Here is a 25,146-nt window from a genome sequence, read left to right as displayed (position 1 = left end):
ACTCAGAATCTTGGTTGGAATACGATACTATACTACATGTATAGTGTAGTGTATTATAGTGTGTGTGTAGTGTAATTCTATTTCGAAACTCACGTCGAGTTTCAATCGAGTTATCCGCGTAGAAATACTGTACCTCTGCTCATCCCATGATAAAGTGTTGGGCATAAAACTTTCTCATAATGACTGTTCTGTCAAGTGCAAGTACCCCATCCATCCTAAGGGTACAGAGGAAAAATCCACCATTGTTTATTATGATATGATGGTTGTAATTTTTGAGCGCACCCTTAGCGTTATAAGTGGCTGGGTTTATATTAAGTATAGCGAGTGAAAAGCCAAGTGGTGGTAAAAATTGGACTGTTTTATTATTATTATTATTATTTTTTATTGGCGACAAAAAAACAACAGTAAGTACAGTCATGAGTAATATCATGTACCCACTTTAGAACCCTGTCGCAATATCATATTTGACATTTAATGAGACTTACCGTTTAGGCCCTGCGCAGACGACAGACTATCCGTGACGCACTTTTTAGTCTGTGAAAATATAACCTATGCAATTATATGCAGTAACGCGCCGGACTTTTTGCGCGTCGTGTGCGTTACTGCATATAATTGCATAGGTTATATTTTCACAGACTAAAAAGTGCGTCACGGATAGTCTGTCGTCTGCGCAGGGCCTTAATTTGTCAAAAAAGTTAATGTGACATGGTATCAATGTGTATACATATTAGTACTCGTGACCGCACATTATGTTTACACAGTAGTAGGTTGTTAATTTTTTTCGTAAATGTACTATCAATATTGTTGTCCGCGAATTACTGACTGTTGTGAAGTAAACTTTTCTTCTTCTTCTATCGTGTGGGTTGTGAAGTGAACCAACCTCATCAACCCTGGTGTCAGGGTTACTATTGAGCCGCCAAAGGCCCCTGACATGACTCATGTAACGACTACGTACTTACATCAGTAAGTAGTAACCGGGACCAACGGCTTAACATTTTAACACTGTGCCTTCCGAAGCACGGATCGTCTCACTTTCGGACAATCAGGAATCAGATCAGCCTGTAATGTCCTAATCAAACTAGGGATCACAAGGTCATTTCGGGACCTCTGGATCGTGAGTCCAACGCTCGACCACTGGACCACGGAGGGTGTTGGCATAGGCGCTGATTGAGGGAAATCGTCGACTAGTAAATGTACCGCTACCTACGTCTACTAGGCTTTTTGTACTAAATCCACTTAACATTATTGTTTGGTCTATGTGAGATGAAGTACACCGCACAGTTACAAGGTAAAAGACTTATTTAGAAAATCATTTTCCTAGCTTCTAAATAAAGAATATTTATGACGAGTGAATAGCATTTTTAATTATAAAAAAATAAAAATAATAATGTTAGTAAACAGCCTCCGTGGTCTAGTGGTAAGAGCGTTAGGCTCACGATCTGGAGGTCCGGGTTCGATTCCCGATGGGGACATTGTCGAAATCACTTTGTGAGACTGTCCTTTGTTTGGTAAGGACTTTTCAGGCTTGAATCACCTGATTGTCCGAAAAAGTAAGTTCATTCCGTGCTTCGGAGGGCACGTTAAGCCGTTGGTCCCGGCTATTAGCCGTAAAAACACCTCCACCGACCCGCAGTGGAGCAGCGTGGTGGAGTATGCTCCATACCCTCTCCGGTTGATTGAGAGGAGGCCTGTGCCCAGCAGTGGGACGTATATAGGCTATTTATGTTATGTTAGTAAACTGTTTAAAGGTTGCTAAAAACGTAGATGATGTCATGGGATCGAATCCCAGCACAGGCTTTTTATTTTATTTTTTTAACCACTAAATTCGTCTTGATGAGTTCCAATTCATGTTTTGATCAAAGATAATTGATATCACGTGGTTTCCAGGAATTGTTCCCGGTTAATGGCTATAGGCGCACCTTTATATGAAACTTAAACATAGCTGGCAAAGAGTGGGTGTATATACTATACACCTCTGCCAACCCCTTTGGGGGCACAGGCGTGATAATATTTTTTTCTTATGTACATACATTACATACATACATAAACTCACGCCCGTAATCCCTAATGGGGTGGGCAGAGCCACAAGTAATCAAAGACAACTTGCAGCCACTGTTGATACGATGTCGTAAGCTGGATATGATGAAACTTATGGTGATAAGGGATCAACCTATCGCCATTAACATTAGTCCATCATGTTAGAGGACACAGTCCGTCTGTCGGTTTTTACGACATGTTGTTTATTTGCTCCCAGAACAGCATAGAAGCAATTTATTATGTAAGTTATATCAATTCCACCAATTGTCCTAGTAAATTTATGGTCCTAATTACAAAAATATATCTTTTCACAATACTAAATATATGAAGAAAATATATTTAAGCATTGTTTTATCCTTATTTGAAATAATTACGTCACTAATGAACCGTGACGTCATTTAATTTCTGTGTAATATGACTAGGTTCCATTAATCATGCATTAATGGATCGTCGAAGAATTTCGTCTCAATATCATAATTAATGGGAATTTCGTTACAGGAAAATGGAAGGCGATTAAAATTTTAATAATGATTATTATTTCCATTATCGTTCATTCGCAAAAAAAAACACATTTTTTTTGACGTGACTTATTGTAGATTTGCCGCAGATGGCATTAACTACTTGGCCGGACAAATGGGGAGCGCTGAAGGCTCTCACCCGGTACAACGTTTAAGACAACAGACCTGAGGGTGCCCAGTTGGCCGCGAACCTCGGCTCAGGGCGTCGTCTGAGAGGAAAAATATTTGAAAGAATTAATCGACCCTAGTGGGTCGATAGCGATAAGCGCTGAATGAGGGAAATCGTCGACCACGAGGGAAATCGTCGACCACAACAAAAAAAAACACACCTGCATAAACAGCCTACACATAATATACGTCCCACTGCTGGGCACAGGCCTCCTGTTAATCAACCAGAGGGGCTCTGGAGCATACTCCACTACGCTGCTTCGCTGCGAGTTGGTGGAGTTATCTGCGCTAGTAGCTTGTTAGCTATATGCGGCTTCTGAAGTAGGTACATGATCATTTCACTTTTTCGGACAACGTGGTAATTCAGCTTGAGCTCAAGGCATAAAATAACGAATAGTACTACGTATAGAACGGCAACTCTCCGCTCCCCACCAGCGGCTGAGCTAGGGTTACCTCACCCCCTCGTTACGATGTCACTAACACCCGTTATGTCTAATTATGTGTGTCCGTGAACTTGTGTGTGTATGAGTACACAGCTGATATAGTCCTTCTGCCAGTAGGCGAGCAATATTTGAAAAGTGAATATTTTTTTTAACAGTACTTACTTACAAGTTATCTGGCTCTGTCTTTGAGAATTTGAGACAAGTTTTTATTTTTGAAAAATATTAAGATAATTAAATAATATATTTGTATAAATTAAAAAATGTCAAAGTTATAAAAAACATATATTATGTAAAAACTTAACAAATTATAATTATGAACAAATTTTATTTTTTCTCAAATAATAAATTTCATTAGTCGAGTGCAAATCGAGTAATTTGAATATTCATAATCTAGTAAGAATTTCATTAATCTGTGGTGACACCCAGACGGACAACGAACTCAATGTGCTGTTAAATTATTAAATTTCTGTTTTAATGGGAGGTAAAAAAATAGTAAGTAAAATCACATAAAATCATATTCGAATGCGGTTTAAAATAAATTAAAAATCACATAAAATCATATTCGGATTTGATTTAAAAAATAAAATTAAAAGATTACATTCGGATACGATTAAAAAAGAAAACATATATAATCACATTCGAATGCGATTTTTCGTAACAAAATCTCACAATAGTTGCAATAGACAAGCTAGTTTTAATCCAAGTAAAAATTGTGGTCTCAATTCGGATAAAACCAGATTGATATTAATTGAATTTTGATTATTTTAATCTGTTATTCGGGACCTACATCCCAACAGAGGATAAAAGGATTAGAAGAAGAAGACTCTTTTAGGGCAAGATTGAAGGCGCTTTTCCTGCAGGTATAACTTGGAAGTGTTATTCTTATTCTCCGTATATATTATATTGTATAGGCTATTTGTATGTATGTGTGTGTAACTATATGTGTGTATTTATGTATGTGTATATACATATGTGTGTATATTTATATATATTTTTATTGCACCATCCCGTGCTCCAAGGCATAAACTTCTTTCACCCTATTCGTATGTTTATGTCCTTTATATATGTCGTTGTGCAATAAAGTATTACTGATTGATTGGAGAAGATATTAATTGATAGAAAGGCGAGGTTTTGTTGAAGAAAATCACATTAGTATGTGAAGTTTCAAAAAGCGCTTATTATGTTTTCAATATTACTTGACTTAGGCTAACCATCATATTATTCCGAATGCTGGTTACAATCCGTTAGTTTGTTTAAAGGTAACATTTTGTAAATTTACCGCTAACGGCATTTAACTACTTGGCCGGACAAATGGGGAGCGCTGAGGATTCTCATCTGGGTTTATAATTTGATAACAGTAACGTGGATATTGACCTCTTTAGCACAAGCACAACCACTGTGAAAAGACTACTGACACAAGGCTATTTTAACACCATCACTTAGTGAATTGCATAGATAAAATGAGTAAACTGGCACTGTTTGTGATTGTTATTGTCTCTTTTATGAACGCATGTTTGAAATTTATTTTATTAACGTTCTTTTTATGTTAATTTCATTAGCCTACTTTATAGAATAACTATATTGAAACCTATAGGTGGAGATTTGTAATTAGCATATAGTTACTAATGATTATATTTACTGTACTATTCAGCTGTTAATCTTCCTAAAAGTAAATAAATAAATAAATAAATAAATAAATAAATAAATAAATAAATAAATAAATAAATAAATAAATAAATAAATAAATAAATAAATAAATAAATAAATAAATAAATAAATAAATAAATAAATAACATTAGGCTATCTTATTCCCAGAACAGTCGCAAGACGCTAGGGCAGTGACATCTCAATCGGGTATCGATTATCGACTGTGCGATTAGTGCTGTCAGCTGCAAGATTTACCTAATTCAGAGCAAGTGTTGCTTGTCACGCCAATACTGTGACGTGAGAGGTTTCTGAGACGGGTCTCGTCACACTGTTGCGTAATTTGTAGTTAATATTTTCTGTATCTTTCTTACTATTTTTGTCTTACACTAACAATCCCGAATCCCGACGATCCGACTCTAGCCATTTGTCCGGCCAATTAGTTCACTAAAAAAAAGTCTTTCACTAACACACAGTAACACACTCGACCATTATAGACGGCGATACGGCTCACCACGTGTCTCGTTGGTCTAACAGAAAGTTCGGTGAGGTGTGAGTACTTAGTTCATCTTGCGATGGATGTACTTCTGATTACCTCATTTGGTATATGGTCGTAAGCTTATGTTATGTTATGTTTTATTATATTGTTTGATGTGACTTGTTAGTTTTGCCACATACGGCATTAAACTATCTGAACTAATGGGGAGCGCTGAGAACTTTCACCCGGCACCAAATTTAAGATAACGTACAGGCCAGAGGGTACCCAGTTGGGCGTAAATCTCGACTCAGGGTGTCATCTGAGAGTATTACCTATATTCGAAAGAATTTATCGGTCCAGCTGATAGCGATAAGCGCTGGATGGTTAGTCACGCTGACGGGATCGGTATCGGAGTTTTAAGTGTTTGTTATCGCGAGCTTATTTGCTGCCTTTATGGTTTGAGTAAACCCGTATGGCCACTTACCGTCAGATCTGTTCAAACCTGGTCTGCAAGTTATCTTCTGACTACTTGTGGGTTTCAGCCTAAGGTTGTTGGTAAGGCTGGCAGAGGAAGAACTAGAACGTACATAACATAACATAAACTGCCTACATACGTCCCACTGCTGGGCACAGGCCTCCCCTCAATCAACCGGAGGGGGCCTCCGTGGTCTAGTGGTTAGAGCGTTAGGCTTACGATCTGGAGGTCCGGGTTCGATTCCCGATGGGGACATTGTCGAAATCACTTTGTGAGACTGTCCTTTGTTTGGTAAGGACTTGTCAGGCTTGAATCACCTGATTGTCTGAAAAAGTAAGATGATTCCGTGCTTCGGAGGGCACGTTAAGCCGTTGGTCCCGGCTATTAGCCGTAAAAACACCTCCACCAACCCGCACTGGAGCAGCGTGGGGGAGTATGCTCCAGAAAAACGTACATTGACCAAATTAGGGATGTCCTGAGAAACGCTTTGGTACGATCTATTCTGAACCAGCGAGCGTGTATGAAACAATTGATGAATGTGGAGAAAGCAAGAGAAGTGTCCGGGGTGCAACGGTGTAAATGCAACCCGACCACAACTCCCAATTTGATGTACACCGTACAAGCGTCTGGCAAGCGTGATTGTATCGATACGACACGCTATCGTATAACCAGGGATTAGACGTATGCATTACTTAGAGATTATGGCCTGTCTTGATGGACGTGTTTGGCGAGACGCATGTACCTACCTGTGCATATGCTGCTAAGCGTCTTCTGTGGTCCAGCGGTTCAGCATTGGGTTTCCGATCTGGAGGTTCTTCGTCATTTATCTTTGGCCCCGTCAAATACCCTATATTATACATCAATGGGTTAATGCTGACAATATATATTATTTATGAAAACATTATGTATGTACGTAAAAATGTATCTCTCCTTCCAAGAAACTGTGAAAGGCATACTTACAATATAAGAAATAAAAATAAAATTGCTTTTGACTATATCACTCAAAGTTATTATTAAGATTTTATTTTCAAATTAACAGCTTATGATAATAAAAAAAGGTCTATAAATACAAATAAATAAATAATTGCTATTCAAAATTCTAGATTGCTTAAGTAAATTAAATTCATCTTTTTTTGTGGTTATGTATACGTTTTTACAATAAAATACCAGATAATATTTTTTATTTGTGAATTGATTTTTTCATTTGAGCTTACTTTATGTAAAAAAGCTTATTATAAGTTAACTACCTAAATAATAGCAATGTTTGGTATTGAATGTGTTCCTCTAGTTATTAAATAACTTGTAATGTATACCCTCATTGATTTAAAAGTGATGTGTTGCTGTTGCAGTTTCTTGTCATTTCTTCTCCTCAGGCATAACACCTTGCGAAATGACGATTCAAAAATGTTACATTGACCTTCAACAAGTTTATCCATGATGATTACGTTGAATAAATGATTTTTAGTCGTTTTCTATGAGTTGTCCATTATGATAAGCAATATAACTTGTCCACAACATTTTGTTTTGACGACCTTAGACGGCATTTACAAGTCATTAGGATCTAAAACTGGTTAATTATCGATTTTGACAATAAAATCAACTAATTTTATACTAAAATTTTGAACTTTATTATAATGGGATAGGCGTTACATCAGATGCGGTGTAACTAAGTATAATATAATATACATATATGTATTTTGTTGACATAGGTCATTCCCATCAACCGGTTATCCTTGTTTTTATGTCGCAGTCAATGAGAGCATTCCGAAAATATTACTAAGGGAAAAATAACTTCACTTCTCTGCCAGTAAGTATATAAATAAGAATAAGAATAAAATAAATTTATTGCTAGTAACAATTTACAAAAAGTAGCATGGAAAATGGTGCACCGACAAGAGCGTGGCTCTTAAATTGTTGATGATGAACAATTTACATTATTCTATAAGAACTAGGTAATTGTATATGAGATCTGTGATGGCCCAGTTCGGAGAACGTGTGACTTGCATCCTAGTGTCACAGGTTCAAATCCCGACTTGGGCTCTAAACAATTGAATTAGACTTTATGAGTTTGAATTCCGGCTATTAATTAAAAATTAGGATGTGTCTGATTCCTGCAGACATCTTTCATTATAATTTCTTGTAAGTTTTTGCATGCCATACACTTGGGGATCATGAGATCCTTATACATAAAATTATTATGACCGTATTGTAACAATCATGTATCCAATCAAATAAAATTATTCTATTCTATTATTCTATTTTATTTTAAGTTTTACTTGTCATATTCTTATCCGGCGAAAAGGAAAAGAAAGGACGAATGATCATGGCAACGGGTCGTTTAATCTTACAACCATATCTGCCAGTGTCGAAGTGATCAGAATAGGTCATTATGTTCCCATCTTTATACAGTTCACTTTTCAACTTTGCATGCAACATACGTCGTTATTCTCATTATCATTCTGCAGCTATACTCAGTACAAACCGTGTTTTAGTGGAAACATAACCTTAAATTTGTGTATTTGTATTATTATCTATAGTTTTGTAAAATTTTTGTGTTGTATTTATGAGGAAATCTGACAAGGTAGGCGTGTTCTATCTTAAACCCCGATTTGGCTTACCTTCAGGTGATATTGTGGCAAAAACAAGCTTAAAAACACATAATCCTCCTTTATGTTTTCTTTGTAAGAAATATCATCTCCACTAAGTAACAAAATTTGAATTTAGAAGTAGGTTATTTTATTATCTATTGTTTTGTTTCCGCGAGAATCAAAATAAAACAACAATAAAGTCGGTCCTTATTCAGTTCTGAATTCAAATTTTGAATTAGAATCATAGTATTTTTTTTTGTTTTGGTTTTCCCCGAAGGGTAAGGCAAAGGGAACTATGCCCATACAGCCATGTCTTACGTATTTTTTTCTTGATGATTAATGAAATGATGAAACCTAAGCCCCCACCCTCGGAGTAGACTTCTACTCCGAACCCCAAACGAATTAACTCAAAAGTCTGCATAAACTTTCGAGTTATAAAGCGGCTTCTTGGCATGAAGCGAAAATAGGCAGTTACACTTTGTTTATTGAATACTCCGATACAATAACACTCGCGAATGTCTTCCGACTAACTTAATGCGATCATTAACCACAAAACACCACTTCGTATTAATTATTTAGCTAATTCAATGAAGAAAGCAACTGTCCCGTTCCCGTTTCCCGCCAAAAAGCCCTAGAATCATAGTAATAAAATTCATGTTCTTTTTATGTTTTTTAAATTTATTTTCAATTCTATACTTTTGCGATGAAAATTCCACTTGACATTAACTCTGATAATGAGCTGAATCATCCCCCTTAGTATTTGTTACTATGTCACTTACACCCCGTACAAGTACAAGTACGTATCTACAGCAATCATGTTTTGCCAACCCATGAAGCATGAATTACTGAATAATTATGAATACATACACATACATAAACTCACGCCCGTAATCCCTAATAGGGTGGGCAGAGCCACAAGTAATCAAAGACAACTTGCAGCCACTGTTAATACGAAGTCCAAAGATGGATATGATGAACCTTATGGTGATAAGGGATCAGCCTATCGCCCATAACATTAGTCCATCATGTTAGAGGACACAATCCCTCTGTCGGTTTTTACGACATGCCCGGGAAGACAAGCAGCTGAACGTGTTCTATGTTGTGTTATGTTATGTTCGTGTGTTATGTAATAATTATGAATTACTGCATGAATAACTTGATTTGGTATAGACTTCAACCAATTTTTCCTTATTCGTGTTTGCATGAATAATTTAGTTCGGTGTTGAAAAAAAAAGTATGGTATTTTACCTGGAACTCAGTGACTGCCTAAGTTATTATTCGTATTTTTAGATTGACCAGGTATAATGTACCAGGTACAGTAAAATATATACTTTATACATGGTCTATACAAATATTTGTATGACTTCTTCTTATCTTTTCTGTTTTGTAAATATAAAAGAAGAGACAGATTGACTGAAATATCGTCATCAGCCGCCCACAGCCCGGACAGTCCATTAAAAAATAACGTTCTTATCCATTCGTGCAAGCGAGACAGACAATTCGCGCGCGCTCCCTTACTCGAGGTAAATGAAGCCCGCTTCAAGGCCGTATCGGTGGGGGGCGGGGAGTGTCCCTTCTATACGTAGTATTATTTTTTATTATGTAACATAATTTTAAATTAGCTTATTTTTTCAGTCATTAAACATCTCCCCCTCATTCCCTAGTTATTAAATAAATTGTAATGCCGAAATTAAGATGATCCGTGCGTGAAGGCACGTCAATCCGTTGGTTCCGGTTACTACTTAATGATTTAAGTGAGTAATCGTTACGTGAGTCATGTAAGGGGCCTTTGGCGGCTCAATAATAAACATGACACTAGTTTTGGTGAGGTTGGAAATTCACCTCACAACCCACATGATTGAAGAAGAGGACTGTAATGCGTTGCTGTTGCAGTTTCTTGTCATTTCTTCTCCTCAGCCATAACACCTTGCAAAATGATGTAGATTCAATAATATAAACTGAACTTTAACAAGTTTATCCTTGTTGATTACGTGGAAAAAACGATTCTGATTCTAATTAATTTACAAAATGTTTTATCTTTACACAGATTGTGTCCAGAACAGCTCAGAAAGAATCAGTCATGAGCGTCTAAGTCAAAGAAATATCAGAAAAAGAAAAGAAAAGGAAAGAATCCGACGAAAAGATAAGTGCTCAAGATAACGAACTTAAGAAAGATGTGGACGAAGAAAATATTGCTAATAATACTAGTTATAGAGACTAAAAATGCTGTGACTCAAGGGATAGTGGGGAATCCTTTACTACAAGCGCACCCGTGTACAGATAACGATAAAATCACCCTGTCATTTGAGCCAAATTTGCCACCGGAAGAAGAAAATCAATACCATGTGTACATAAGTATACCGATCTCATCGCATTCGAAAGTGTACCTTAAGTTCGATTCAGAAGCAACTGTCAGGCTGGTAAGTCACATGGGAAGAAATAAAGTAGTAAGGCTCGGCATGAGAAAATAGATTGAAAACGCTAATGAGGATAAAAACTAGAAGCTCAAATGTAGGTGGCAGCACTGTTGAGTCTCTCTCTCTCTCCTTGGCATTTATTATTCCCATCTGATGGTGGGGTCTGCCTTCTTCATACTTCTCTTCCACTTCGCTCTATCGGACGTGTCGTTCTCGGAGACATTGCACATGCACAGGTCCTTTTTGGACACATCCGCCCATTTGAGTGTTCCTAAACTTTAACAGTAATCCATACTGTCCAGCTAAAATTCGTGACAAACTGCTATAAAATGTGAAACAACGTGAAGTATATCCCGTCTGAAGGATGAGTTACGAAACAGAAAGCAGCCAGTTGGAAAAAGGGAGTTCTGATTGAAAATAAGTTTATATAACTTTTCTTTCTTCCGATACCTATTTAGGGAATAAATTATATAACACTATTTTATGTAAAAATATAACCAAAACAATGCGTTTGTTTACTCAAATAGTATGGGGAACTGTCAAAATTTAAGAACACTAAACAGCGACATCTGATGAGAGAAATAGGCAGTTTTTATCCTCATTCGGAAGAGAATCGAAAGGCGAAACGAGTGTCAAGAAATCGAACTCGACCTTATCTACTAAAAGAAAATTAATTACAAATAATTGAGTACAGTTTTCACAAACACAGTTGGCTCGACCGTTATAGACGGCGATATGGCTCACCATGTATCTCGTTGGCTAACAGAAAGCTCGGTGAAGTGTGGATACTTAGTTGATCTTGCAATAGATGTACAGTCATGAGTAATATCATGTACCCACTTTAGAACCCTGTCGCACAATCATATTTGAAGTTTAATTTGTCAAAAAAGTTAATGTGACATGGTATCAAAGTGTACATATTTTATTAGTACTCGTGACCGTACCAGCTCGTGTTATGTTATCATAATAATAGGAGATAAGGTTGAAGGAAGATAGGGAGTGACCAAGAGCAAACATGTAATTTATAATTTAATTCCGAAATTTCATTTTCAGTTTGATCCATCAGTTGCTCGGATAACTCCGGAAAACGCCCAATTTAGGATACATTTCTTTAAAAATGCCGATAATCTTAATTTCAACGTCAGAGGTCCTGTTAACGGGACCATTCCATATTTGACGAGTGTTAATATAAACGGGGTTGAGAACTGCAAGAATTATACGACGGTAAGTGATAAGTATGATGGCGGTGAAGGCTGGTGAGCTGGTAGCCCAGTTGGCAGAACACTTGCCTCTCACTTTGAGATCGCAGGTTCGAATCCAGCACATGCCTAAATCATTGATTGTCGAATTTGTTTTAGAATTCATGTTTAGATCATAAATGATTATCACGTGCTCAAAAACATTGTGAGGAAACCCACATTCCCAAGAAATGCATATTCGGAGGTATGTGACCCTGTATTAGGCTGGTTTTCCCTTCGCGGGCTGGAAGGTCAGACAGGCAGTCGCTTCTATAAAAAACCGGTCCTGTCAAATCTTCAGTTACATCGTATTTCTTTATCTTCATTTGGTCAGACAATATTTCTGATTTCAAAAGAGTTATTTTGAATAACCTTCTAGATAACCTTTTTTAGGAAGCTACTCAGGAGTTTTGCGGTACTTCTTCTTCTATCGTGTGGGTTGTGAGGTAGAGTACCAACCTCATCAACCCTGGTGTCAGGGTTACTATTGAGCCGCCAAAGGCCCCTGACATGGCTCATGTAACGACTACTTACTTACATCAGTAAGTAGTAACCGGGACCAACGGCTTAACGTGCCTTCCGAAGCACGGATCATCTTATTTTCGGACAATCTGGTGATCAGCCAGTAATGTCCTAACCAAACAAGGGACCACAAAGTATGCGATATGTCCCCACCGGGAATCGAACCCGGGACCTCCGGATCGTGAGCTTAACGCTCAACCACTGGGCCACGGAGGTCGTGCGGTACTCAAAAGACATGACACGTACAAACTTCGCATAACTTCTTTTTCAATAAAGTTTTTCATTGACGTCCTCGTGAATAGCATCAACGGATATTCTCCGTTCTTCTGAAATAGATTCGGGTAGACTTAGGAGAACATTTATGAAACAAATAAAAGAGAAGGTGCAGGTCGTGTTGTATCAGGAGGTGAAGGATTTGGCGGTAAGAAGTGAGGAATGGCAATTACTCCATCGACAAGAGCGCATCTCTTAAATAAAGAGAGAGAGGTACCAATCTCTCCTATACACAGTTGGCTCGACCATTATAGACGCCGATATCGCTCATCACCTATCACGTTGGTCTAACAGAAAGCTTGGTGACGTATGCATACTTAGTTCATGTTGCGATGGATGTACTTGCACCTGTGACTACCCCATTGGCTCTAAAGACGGGAGCATAATGTTATATTGTTATATTGTAAAGCTAATCAACTCCACTGTCTAGGGTTTCCTAGACTACTTGATTTCAGGATACCAAGACACAGCAGAAGTACACCTGACTGTCCCAGACGCTTCGTGTGGAAGACGCAAGATCCAATATACCGAATTGATAACCAACGGTTTGGAGACCAAACCTGGAGATTGGCCATGGCATGTGGCTCTTTACCGACTTGAGAATGCAGATATCAAATACATTTGTGGAGGAACGCTTATGTCCAAAACTTTTGTCATCACAGGTAAGGTACCTAACTGATATGTGAACGAATAGACACTATGGTGCTGTGGTTCAGCGGCTTGCTTTTCAAACGGGGAGCGCCGGTTCGAACACCGGTACGAGGTTTTTTTTAAAGAACGTCTAGGGCCCTGTGCCGAGGTTTTTCTTGCAGCTTCTTTTCCCCGGCTATACAGGTTGTGAGATGCTGCAGTAGTTTTAGGCGGATAAGACGTTCTTTATGTAAAAAGCAGTTACCTACTGAATAAAGATATTTTTGAATTTTGAATTTGGATTTGAACTTGATTGTGTGCAACTTCGTAAGTGCAGTTTTCACTGACACAGTTGGCTCAACCCTTCATTATAGACGGCGATACGGCTCACCACTTATCACGTTGGTCTAGTAGAAATCTCGGAGAGCTGTGGGTACCTAGTTCATCTTGCGATGGATGTACCTTTGCCTTTGACTGAGGAGCTCGGTGGTGCAGCGGTAAACGCGCTCGGTCTGCGATTGTTGAAGTTAAGCAACTTTCGCAAAGGCCGGTCATAGGATGGGTGACAACAAAAAAAAAAGTTTTCATCTCGAGCTCCTCCGTGCTTCGGAAGGCACGCTAAGCCGTTGGTCCCGGCTGCATTAGCAGTCGTTAATAACCATCGATCCGCACTGGGCCCGCCTGATGGTTTAAGGCCCGGTCTCCCTATCCATCCATAGGGAAGGCCCGTGCCCCAGCAGTGGGGACGTTAATGGGCTGATGATGATGATACCTTTGACTACCCTAATTGGCATATAGTTGTGAGCTTATGATATATTTGATATTTTGTGCTCAAATAACCCAAAAAAATCAATCAATAATATTCGTTCTTAAACCAAGATGTTTATCAGAAATGTACTGCAAAACATGGAATTAAAAAAAAAAATACAACACAAATATGCGCCAATTTAATTATGAGTAGGTAGTATCACAGGTCACAGATAAATTATTAAATTCTGATTAGGTAGGTAAATAAAGACAGATATAAATTGACGAAATACATTTGCTTTTTTCTATTTAATTTATTTATGAATTTTAATTTAGAAAAGCGTAATAACAAGTCCGGCATTTTGACAATGACGTCACAGTGTGATGTTTTATAATTCTAAAGTGATTTCGTGTTTTGACGTTTATTAAAAAGTAACTGATTTGACTAGTTCGAAACTAGCCTATTGCTTACGTAAAGAGGCACATCGTAAAATTCATCGTAGAACTTTATTTTTTTTTAGCTGCCCACTGCACAACAATAAGAGGATCGCCAGTATTACCAGAAACTTTAAGTGTGGTACTTGGAAAATACAATTTGATAGGTGGAGACATTTCCAGGCAAGAGAAAGAGGTGGGTTTATTTTACTTATTTTATATGAAGAAGTACTAATAATATGCCATCATCGTCTGTGGACTACCAGACTTTTTGGCGGGAACGGCATAGCTCGAAAGTTTATGCGGACTTTTGTTTGAGTCAATTCGTTTGGGATTTGGAGTAAGGTACTTCCGTTTCCCAACTGAACACCCTCTGAATCCAGTTATCTTAATTTTTTGTTTTTTTTTGAGCTTTCAGCGCTCCTCATTTTATAATAACCGGTACCGTGATTTAGCATAACATAATCATTGAAAAATGAATTAAAAAGAAATCCGAAAGTCAATGATTTACCGTTCTGGATTTGAGCTGCCAATGCGAGTCAAGCGTTATTCCAACTGAGCTACTACGGCTCTAATTTTTGAATAACCCAAAAATTTCAGGTCCATGAAGTGATAGTACATGAGGAGTTCACGGCAAAAAATTTGGACAACGACATCTCACTGCTAAAGCTGAAGACGGAAGTGCAGTTCAACGATTACATCCAGCCGGCGTGCCTGTGGTTTGGGGACCTGCAGAAGAAACTACCTAAGGGAGACATTTATGGAACAGTAAGTAACACACTCACACACACAGGTCGCACTACGACTTCGACTGTCTGACTGTCTGCGTATGACACGACGATATTATTAAAAACATCATAGAAGGAAAGCTAGAAGGAAAAAGAGGAAGGGGAAGACCAAGAAGAGCTTACATGGAACAAATTAAAGAAAAGGTTAACGTCGTGTCTTATAGGGAAGTCAAGGAATTGGCCTTTGATAGACTGGAATGGAAAATGCTGCACCGACAAGAGCATGGCTCTTAAATTGTTGATGGTGAAGTAATAGATGGCGATACGGCTTACCTATCCCGTTGATCTAACAGAAAGATCGGTGAGGTGTGGGTACTTAGTTCATCTTGCGATTGATATAGTCATGAGCTTATATTATGCAGTTAGTATAATATTGTAATTGATTATTGTTTTATAGCACTTACCTGTGCTAAGGGAAACTCACAAAGAGAAAATTTAAATCGAAAAAATATCTGATATTCTAGATAAATGGCGCCAGTATCGGCTTAATGAGGATACATAGATCGAAAGAATTTCGCATGGACAAGAGGAGGACCCGGTGTAATGGTTAACAGGCTCGTCCCGGCTTGACAAGATCTGCGGGTTCGTCTCATCCGAGTCGTAGCATACTTCACTAAGCGACTCCACTTCGAATTGGTGGAGGTGTTTTTAACGGCTAATAGCAGGGATACTCGGTTTATCGTGCTCTCTTACTTTTTTGGAAAACTGAGTGGTTCATTGGAAAAGAAATGAAAACGAAACGAAGCGAAACGAAGCGAAGCGAAGCGAAGCGAAGCGAAGCGAAACAAAACGAAACGAAACTTATTTATCATTTCTTTCAGGTTGTCGGCTGGGGTTTCGACCATACAGACCGACTGTCAAGTCAGCTGCGTCAAGCTACCATGCCCAAAGTGTCAGAGTCTACTTGCATCAAGAGCAATCCCGTATTCTTTGGAAAAGTGCTAAATAACCGCAAGTTTTGTGCCGGCACGCTAAATGGTAGGTTTCTATGAAATTTGAATGCTTATTAAAAATCTTATATGAATTGCTTCGATGTGGCCATTTTAACCCCCAGTTCTGTTTTGATCCCCTCTTTATGAAGACACACTCCACGATTCCAAAGTCACGAGCTTTTTTTTGCCGTGATTTATTGTAGATTTGCCGCAGATGGCATTAACTGTTTGGCCGGACAAATGAGGAGCGCTGAAGGCTCTCTTCCGGTACAATGTTTAAGACAACAGGCCTGAGGGTGCCCAGTTGGGCGCGAACCTCGGCTCAGGGAGTCGTCTGAGAGGATAAATATTTGAAAGAATTAATCTACCCTAGTGGGTCGGTATCGGGGTCCTGAAGTGTTTGGTGTCGCGAGCTGATTGGCCGCCTCTATGGCTAGAGTAATCGGGTCGTCAGGATCGTATATTACGTCAAAGTCACGAGCGGAAGCTTGTAAAGAATAACATTTGTGGGGCGTGACAGAATGGGACCATCAAAAATCAGTCTGCCACCTTAACAGAGTCCGTGAAAATAATAAAACAGACATTCAGTGGTTTGCAGCTGCCATTTCATGTAGCCATTAGAAGGTTTAACTTAACGACGACGTTTAACGACTCCCCTTTAATGACACCTTCGAAGCACGAACGAAATAAATGTGAACAACAGAACACTAAATCTTCTTCTTCTTCTTTTTTCTTTTCTTTTTTTTCTGTTGGTACTTTCGTCTATTTTTAAGAATAGCAGTAAATATCTTATCTTTTACTAAAGAGTTGTGGCACATGAAGCCGTTACATGAGCCATGTCAGGGGCCTTTGACGGCTCAATAGTAACCCTGACACCAGGGTTGATTGACACCGGTTCAGTCGGGTCCAGATTTTTCGTTTGGTGTCAAAGCCAGGGACCTTCCGCGTGGGATCCCGAATAAGGTCCGAATTTGTGCCGTCGAACATGTTCCACTCCAGGCTCCACTTATCTTCCACACTGAATTGACTTCTTATCGACATTCCAGATCGGTGACCTTGATGGAAGGCGTGCGCTGGTCATTGTGGTGACCCTTGGGGAAGGCTTAGTAGACGATTTCCGGTCGTTGGTGATGATGATTCAATAGTGATAACACAATTTCTTTCTTTCACAGGAACATCAGCCTGTAACGGCGACAGTGGCGGTGGATTCACAGTCTTCGTGCCTGATTCTACCTCCTCCAACACGGACGGCGCCTGGTACATTCGAGGCATCGTCTCTCTCAGTCTATCCCGCAAAGACATAGCCCTATGCGACCCCTCTTCCTATGTGGTATTCACCGATGTTGCGAAGTATAGAGGGTGGGTGAAGAAATACGTCAAGTAATTTATGTGACCCTGATACTCGCCTTATGGTTGTGAATGAAAATACTCGAATTAAAAACTTTTTTACACGATTTTTATTAATTTTTTTTTATTAGATTTGTCAAATCTTCAGGTTAGGTAAGCGGACCCTGTGAAAAACGGGATAATGCTCTTCGGAGATGATGATGATAAAAGTTAGATTTGTATTAAAGCACATAATAACGGGTTCTTACCGCGTTTAAATGGGGATATGAGACTCCCGATATCAGTCATCCCGTGATCATGGCACTTGCAACAGTGTCGAAATATCGGGAGTCTCATATCCCCATTTAAACGCGCGTTATTATGTGCTTTAATTATGATAATAACCTCGTAAACTTAAAACAATGTAGATTTGTATTGTCATTTGCGCTCTCTTTAGCCATTGCCAAATTGATTCCCAAGGACTTCTGTGATATTCCAGCAGTCTAGTTAGACCAGTGAAGTGCCGTTCCAAAGAATGTCTCCAAATTGGAAACAAAAAAAAAACAATAAGAGCAGCCTTTGTCCTTACTATTAAATGGTTTTTACAACGAAAACATTCCCAGTTTGGGAATATTTTCTGGAATCGACACATCTTTGAACCAGATAATTCCCTACGTGACAATTTCTGGAACTGAATATAAAATTAACTCAAACTTCCAAGGTTTATCATTTAGGCAAATTGAGTCAAGATAATTGTTAACAAGGTCCGACCCTAAACAAAGTTGTAACCCAATAACATCTATTTTGTGCCATTTGGAACATACTAGGAACTATATTTGTGCTACGCTCCAATTGAATATTCAAATAGAAAGTTTACAACTAGATAAACATACGTCCAGGTATGAAAACATTAAATACATTCAAATTCAAATTCAAAAATATATTTATTCAGTAGGTAACATAGTTACTATAATTAAAACACATAATACCGGGTTCTCATAAAAAGCACATAAAACACATAATCACGAATATGAGACTTCAGATATTTCAAAACTGTTGCAAGTGTCATTAGACTGATTAAAAAATTAATAATTAATTATCGATATACCTACTCCAACAACAGCCTCCGTGGTCTAGTGGTTAGAGCGTTGGCTCACGAACTGGAGGTCCGGGTTTGATTCCCGATGGGGATATTGTCGAAATCACTTTGTGAGACTGTCATTTGTTTGGTAAGAACTTTTCAGGCTTGAATCACTTGATTGTCCGAAAAAGTAAGATGATTCCGTTCTTCGGAGGGCACGTTAAGCCGTTGGTCCCGGCTATTAGCCGTAAAGAAACACCTCCACCAACCCGCATTGGAGCAGCGTGGTGGAGTATGCTCCATACCCCCTCCGGTTGATTGAGGGGAGGCCTGTGCACAGCAGTGGGACGTTTATAGGCTGCTTATGTATGTGTATGTATACCTATTTCACTCCAATTTCATCAGTCGTCCCGTGATCATGGCACTTGCAACAGTGTTGAAATATCGGGAGTCTCATATCCCTAAAAAAACGCGGTAAGAACCCGGTATTTTGTGTTTTAATTATGATAATAACCGCGTAAACCTCAAACAATGTAACATTAAAATCTTCATTTAATTTAGATAACGAACGTATCATCCGCCTAAAGCTACTGGAACTTCTCACAACCTGTATAGCTGGAGAAAAGAAGCTGTAAGAAAAACCTCGGCAAAGGGCCCTAGACGTTCTTAAAAAAAGAACATAACTAACATACGTTCCACCAATCCTTCATGGGTTGATGAAAGTATGAAGTTATAGCGCCATAAAATAAATAAAAATAAAATAAAATTCAGGACTGACTATTGAACTTGGCACGCATTTAGATATTACTTGTTTTGTCGTTGAAGTCACTAACCAAGGCGTAGGTAGGTATATCATAATATTGAACTTGGCTCTCATTTTAAATTTACCTTTTTGTTGGGATACTTTATCGCACAGAAGTTAATTTTCACACAAAAAATATTCTAAAGAATTGTTTTTAGTATCAATCGAGCAAATTGGAGATGTCCTTACAAAAGGTTTAATAAGATCTACTCTGAACCGGCGTGCGTGTATGAAGCGATTGATGAATGTGGAGGAAGCAAGAGAAGTGTGTCAGGATCGAAGCAAATGGAATTCTATAGTCTCTGCTTACCCCGATGGGAAATAGGCGTGAGTTTATGTATGTATGTATGTTAGTATCAATCGAATTGAATCAACAAGCGCCACTGGAACAGTTCCTAAAAATCTCACACGGCGCTTAACCCGTAAAACGTCGTGTGGCCATGTCGGCCGATTAGAAATGGTGTCCTAAAGGGCCCCAGGAGGCCCCGTACGACCGGACACTCGAAACTGTCCCACTTAATAGGCCCTAAGGGAAATCTACTCCCTTTTTTATTCCATTTCAGTTTAATCCGCGTTTTTGAGAGTGTCCTACTGGGTCTTATTGGCCGAGTAGGGTTTCGGGCGAAATTAATTGTCTTCGGTTCCGGGTTGGGTTTGAATTCGTTGTTATAGGATTTTAATTGGTATTTGTACGAATATTGTTTCTGAAGTTGTGCTTATAAGTATCTAATTTGGGTACTTAATTTACATAGCATAGCATCACGCCTGTATCCCCAAAGGGGTAGGTAGGGGTGTATAGTAATACAGACTCCTCTCCAGCTATGTTTAAGTCAAATCCAAATACAAATCTTAATTTCTAACTTAAGCTACATGTCAATAGTACAGACGATGGTGAGTACATTAATTAGGTGAATTATGTTACTGTAAAAGCTCGAACTACAACTGCTCGAAAATTCGACTTGATATTAACTCTTCCTTGTCCTGTGTCCTTGGTCCAGTGGTTGAGCATTGTGCTCATAATCCGGAGGTCCCGGGTTCGAATCCCGATGGGGACTAATCACAAAAATCACTTTGTGATCCCTAGTTTGGTTAAGATATTACAGGCTAATCACCTGATTGTCCAAAAGTAAGATGATCTGTGCTTCGGAAGGCACGTTAAGCCGTTGGTCCCGGTTACTACTTACTGAAGTACGTAGTCGTTACACGAGTGTAAGCTATGTCAGGGACTATATCGGCTCAATAATAACCCTGACATCAGGGTTGATGGGGTTGGTAATCCACCTCACAACCCACACGATAGAAGAAGGAGATTGCTTGTGGCTAGCCTACATCCCATTAGGACTAGCGGGTATGAGGTTATCAATGGTCCATAGTGTGTCAATTGTGGATAGAAAAGCAGCTGAACTAAGTACCTACATCTCACCGAGCTTTCTGTTAGACCAGCGTATCGCCGTCTATAATGGTCGACCCAACGAATGTAGTATCAAGGTCTTTTCTCTAGTTTTTTCTTTTCTAAAAATCCGCATTACAACTGCTAACTATAATACTATCATGAGCATATGCGTACTCGTTACGGTGTCCCTTACACCCTCTATTATCCACAACCAATGCACTAATCTAACAATCTTGATTGAATCATCTGGTGACCATTGCACCGTGAAGCAGACATTGCACAGATTAGTCGGATTACCACATCAATAATAGATTTGTAGCAATCTGCTCAGACAGCAACGTATCGATATTAATTAGTTTACTGAGGGGTTAAAAAGGCCATATCGACACAATTCATTCAAAAAGCAATATGCATTGCGTTCTCTCGCGAAAATGTCTATCTAATCTAATCTAGCCTACAAGACCCCACTGCTGGGCAAAGGCCTCCCATTCCTCTTTCCATTTTTCGCGCTCCTGTGCGTATTCCGGCCAGTCCCTCCGGCAAGTGTCCAAGTCGTCACGCCATCTCTTTCGAGGTCTACCACGACGCCTGTATCCGTCATGAGGCACCCAATGCGTGACGATCCGTGCCCACCGCTCACATAAATGCTCGCGCAAATGTCAAATAGCAATAATGCTTTTTAGATGAATTGCTTTAGAGTGGCCTTTTTAACCCCCCTGAAATGTCCCCGGTACTGGACTTGTAACGATCAGTGTAATTTCCCCGGGTAACTTGCAACTCCCCAATTTTCACTAACACTGTTGGCTCGACCATTGTAGACAGCGATACGGCTTACCATGGTACAAGAAAACCAGGTATGCTAAATCCTATGATAAGCCGCCATTGCTAGCCCTTTGATGACGTAAGTGTTACCATTAAATTAGTATCTCCAACATTCTATAAGTTACAATGAGTTAGCCCTCAATGATTGAACTTTTTATTAGCACAGATTTACAGGACATTGGCTGGCTGTCTTCAATAATACTCAATTTGGGTAACAAAGACAGATACTTTACACTTTTGGAGATAAAATTACTTTTCAAATTAACTCGGTCTACATATTTCGCAAAGGGAAAGTAGAGAAGGGAAATGGTGCATACTAATTGATATTGAAACGCCTGAATGAAATTTTATAGCAAAAATACAAAAGTTTTGCTTTTAAATTTTACCAGGCGTTATATTAACTAAATTATGTTCAGAAAGTCTGCCTGCTGAAAATAACTTATTTATAATTTTATTTATTATTATTTGTGAGATAGTTTAATTAAATTAGTATGGTTACACACGACTATATTCCTATTTATTTATTTATTTATTTATTTATTATGGACAACTTACAAGCTATTTAGGGTAGGGTAGTCAAAGGTAAACTACAACCATTGCAAGATGCTGTACTTATGCCTCACCCCGGACACTTCATACAAAACACCTCGTTTTACCAGACACTACACAATGACGTTATCGTACACGCGCATAAAACACACTCATTTTTTTTAAAAAATGAGTGCGCCATCTAGCGCCGTGAGCGACAATCTCTTGTGAACTAATGATGTGACGTGATCAGTCCATTGTCAGTTCTGTTTTATTTGCTCGCAATCTGACATAAAACGGACACTTCATACAAGAATCGTAAGCATAAGTGTGAGCAAGACACAGGCATCATACTCTTACTCTTACTCATTATCGATATAGGGCTATTTAGTTTAAAGTAGGACCCCGAAGGGGGTGAGGTTGGCGCCCGGTATGAATCGGGGCAGGGCGGAGAATTACCGTTCTATACACAGAAGTAATTTTATCTTATGCTAGTAGCAACGTCTGCATTTAAGTATACGTATGTCGTATATGCAAAAAACTATCCTATCTTTCTATAAAAAGGCAAAGCCTGCAATCCCAAAGTTGCAGACCCTATGATCAGTGCCGCATTTAAGTACAGGATACATATGGGCCCCCACTACAAAGTGGCCCCCACTACAAAGAGGCCCGCACTACAAGAAGCCCCCATTACAAAGATGCCCCCACTACAAAGAGACCCCTACTACAAAGTGGCCCCCACTACAAAGACGCCCCCACTACAAAGTGGCCCCCACTACAAAGTGGCCCCCACTACAAAGTGGCCCCCACTACAAAGGGGCCCCCACTATAAACAGGGATACACAAACATACATGGTATACATAAGATCACGTCCGCGATTAGAGACTTTGACGAGAGTGGAAGAAGCGAAAGGGGCATGCCAGGATCGTGGTTAAGTCAAATACCCCAATCCCAACCCCAACGGGAAATAGGAATAACTTATTATTAAACGGTTATTTATTATAATAGTTGGACAACATCAAGGAGTGGACAAAGGTGGCGACAGTCGAAGAGCTATTCCGTTTGGCTAGGTACAGGCATACATTCCATGAGCTGATCGCAAACCTTCTGTAATGGAGAGGCACAACAAGACGAAGAAAGGGCAACATTCTGGAATAGAACACACAGTTTTTATAGAATAAGGAATAGTACTACGTATAGAACGGCAACTCTCCTCTCCCCACCAGCGGCTGAGCTAGGTTTACCTCACCCCTCTCGGTCTTACTTTAGTCTTCAATCGTATGGGCGTCAGACGTCAATGTGTAGTCTGTCTGTGTAAAAGAAGGTTGTCTGTATGAAATGTCCGAAGTGTGGTATGGTTGTGATTTCTTAAACCACCACATCAACCTCGATGATGATGTCAGGGTTGCTATTGTGCTGCCAAAGGCCGCTGACATGGCTCATGTAACGACTCGTACTTACTCAGGTAAATAGAACCCGGGACCGACTGCTTAACGTGCTCTCCAAAACGGATCATCTTTCGGAAAACCGGGCAGCCAGACCGCGATATGGTAACCAAGCTAGGGAGCATGAAGTGATTTTTTTTGTTATATGCCTTCAGCGGAACATACTCGCGACACCAAACACTTCAGAACCCCGATACCGACCCCGCCGGCGTGGTCGACTATTTCCCTCAATCAGCGCTTATCGCTATCGGCCCATTAGGGTCGATTAATTCTTTCAAATATTTTTTCTCTCAGACGACGCTCTGAGCCGCAGGCCTGTTGTCTTAAACATTGTACCGAGTGAGAGCCTTCAACGCTTCCCATTTGTCCGGCCAAGCAGTTAATGCCATCTGCGGCAAGTCTACAATAAGTCACGTCAAAAAAATGTAGCGGGCTTAAAACGGACCCCCACCACAGGTGTAACGTAAGGGCTACATACCCTGATTGCGGCGCTGCCCATGATAAGGCAGAAAAAGCACGGATTAGAACTTGGTAAGATTGCCCGCTAGAAACTTTCCGCCGGCTTTGCTCAGCTTATCCTTGTAACTTGATGACTGATAATGAGTTTCCAACTTTCTGCTTCCATATAATATGAGAGTACCTTTTTACTTATCCGATCGGTTTGAATTCTGAACCAATAACTTTTATAAAATCCGGTTTTTTTAGAAATTTTGCTGCTGAATAGAGATGGGATTAATGAAAAATTGCGGTCTTCTTCTTATCGTGTGGGTTGTGAGGTGGAATACCAACCTTACCAACCCTGGTGTTAGGGTTATTACTGAGCCGCCAAACGCATCTGACATGGCTCATGTAACGACTACTTACTTCAGTAAGTAGTAACCGGGACCAACGGCTTAACGTGCCTTCCGAAGCACGGATCATTTTACTTTCGGACAATCAGGTGACCAGCCTATAATGTCTTAACCAAACTAGGGATCACAAAGTGATTTTTGTGATTATGTCCCCACCGGTATTCGAACCCGGGACCTCTGGATCGTGAGCACAACGCTCAACCACTGGACCATGGAGGCCGTTAAGTACGTCAGTAAGTAGAAGTAGAGAATAAGGAATAATACTATGTTTAGAACGGCAACTCTCCGCTCCCCACCAGCGGCTGAGCTCGGTTAATTCGTATCTAATACATTCTCACCACAGCTGCTAACTATAATACTATCAGACCTACATCTTAACCAGAATTTGTTATATTACCACGTTCACTGTGTAACTAAAAATTTGATAACATCCCCTCTCGTGGACTGTTATTTTTCGATAAACACATTGGTATTTGTGTACCTACATAGACATAGACACTATGGCGAAAAAATGTGCCCCACACATGGTCCATGCACGTATGAATTTCAAATTTATTGCCCCAT

The 25,146-nt window shown here is 39.4% G+C and overlaps 2 protein-coding genes across 2 annotated transcripts in view; one reads left to right on the top strand and one right to left on the bottom strand.

The window, feature by feature from the left end:
• The window catches only part of LOC126377432 (transcription initiation factor TFIID subunit 3-like), a 52,917-nt gene extending 44,396 nt beyond the window's left edge, over nt 1–8,521 (bottom strand). Inside the window, exons 1-2 of the mRNA XM_050025174.1 lie at nt 8,382–8,521; nt 6,510–6,610 (exon numbers count right to left, since the gene is read on the bottom strand). The gene's annotated coding sequence lies outside the window, so the exon portion shown is untranslated. The remainder of the gene's footprint in view (nt 1–6,509; nt 6,611–8,381) is intronic.
• Nucleotides 8,216–17,787, top strand: LOC126377364 (chymotrypsin-C-like). Its single transcript, XM_050025089.1, has 8 exons — nt 8,216–8,344; nt 10,399–10,771; nt 11,822–11,992; nt 13,232–13,463; nt 14,700–14,809; nt 15,214–15,381; nt 16,223–16,379; nt 17,506–17,787. The coding sequence occupies exons 2-8, from the start codon at nt 10,526–10,528 to the stop codon at nt 17,715–17,717; spliced, it is 1,296 nt and encodes a 431-aa protein (XP_049881046.1). The 5' UTR covers nt 8,216–8,344; nt 10,399–10,525; the 3' UTR covers nt 17,718–17,787.
• Nucleotides 17,788–25,146: the final 7,359 nt, after the last annotated feature.

Source organism: Pectinophora gossypiella, chromosome 23 (assembly GCF_024362695.1).
Source record: "Pectinophora gossypiella chromosome 23, ilPecGoss1.1, whole genome shotgun sequence".
Taxonomy (NCBI): Eukaryota; Metazoa; Arthropoda; class Insecta; order Lepidoptera; family Gelechiidae; genus Pectinophora; species Pectinophora gossypiella.
This window is presented reverse-complemented; position numbering and strand designations above follow the sequence as displayed.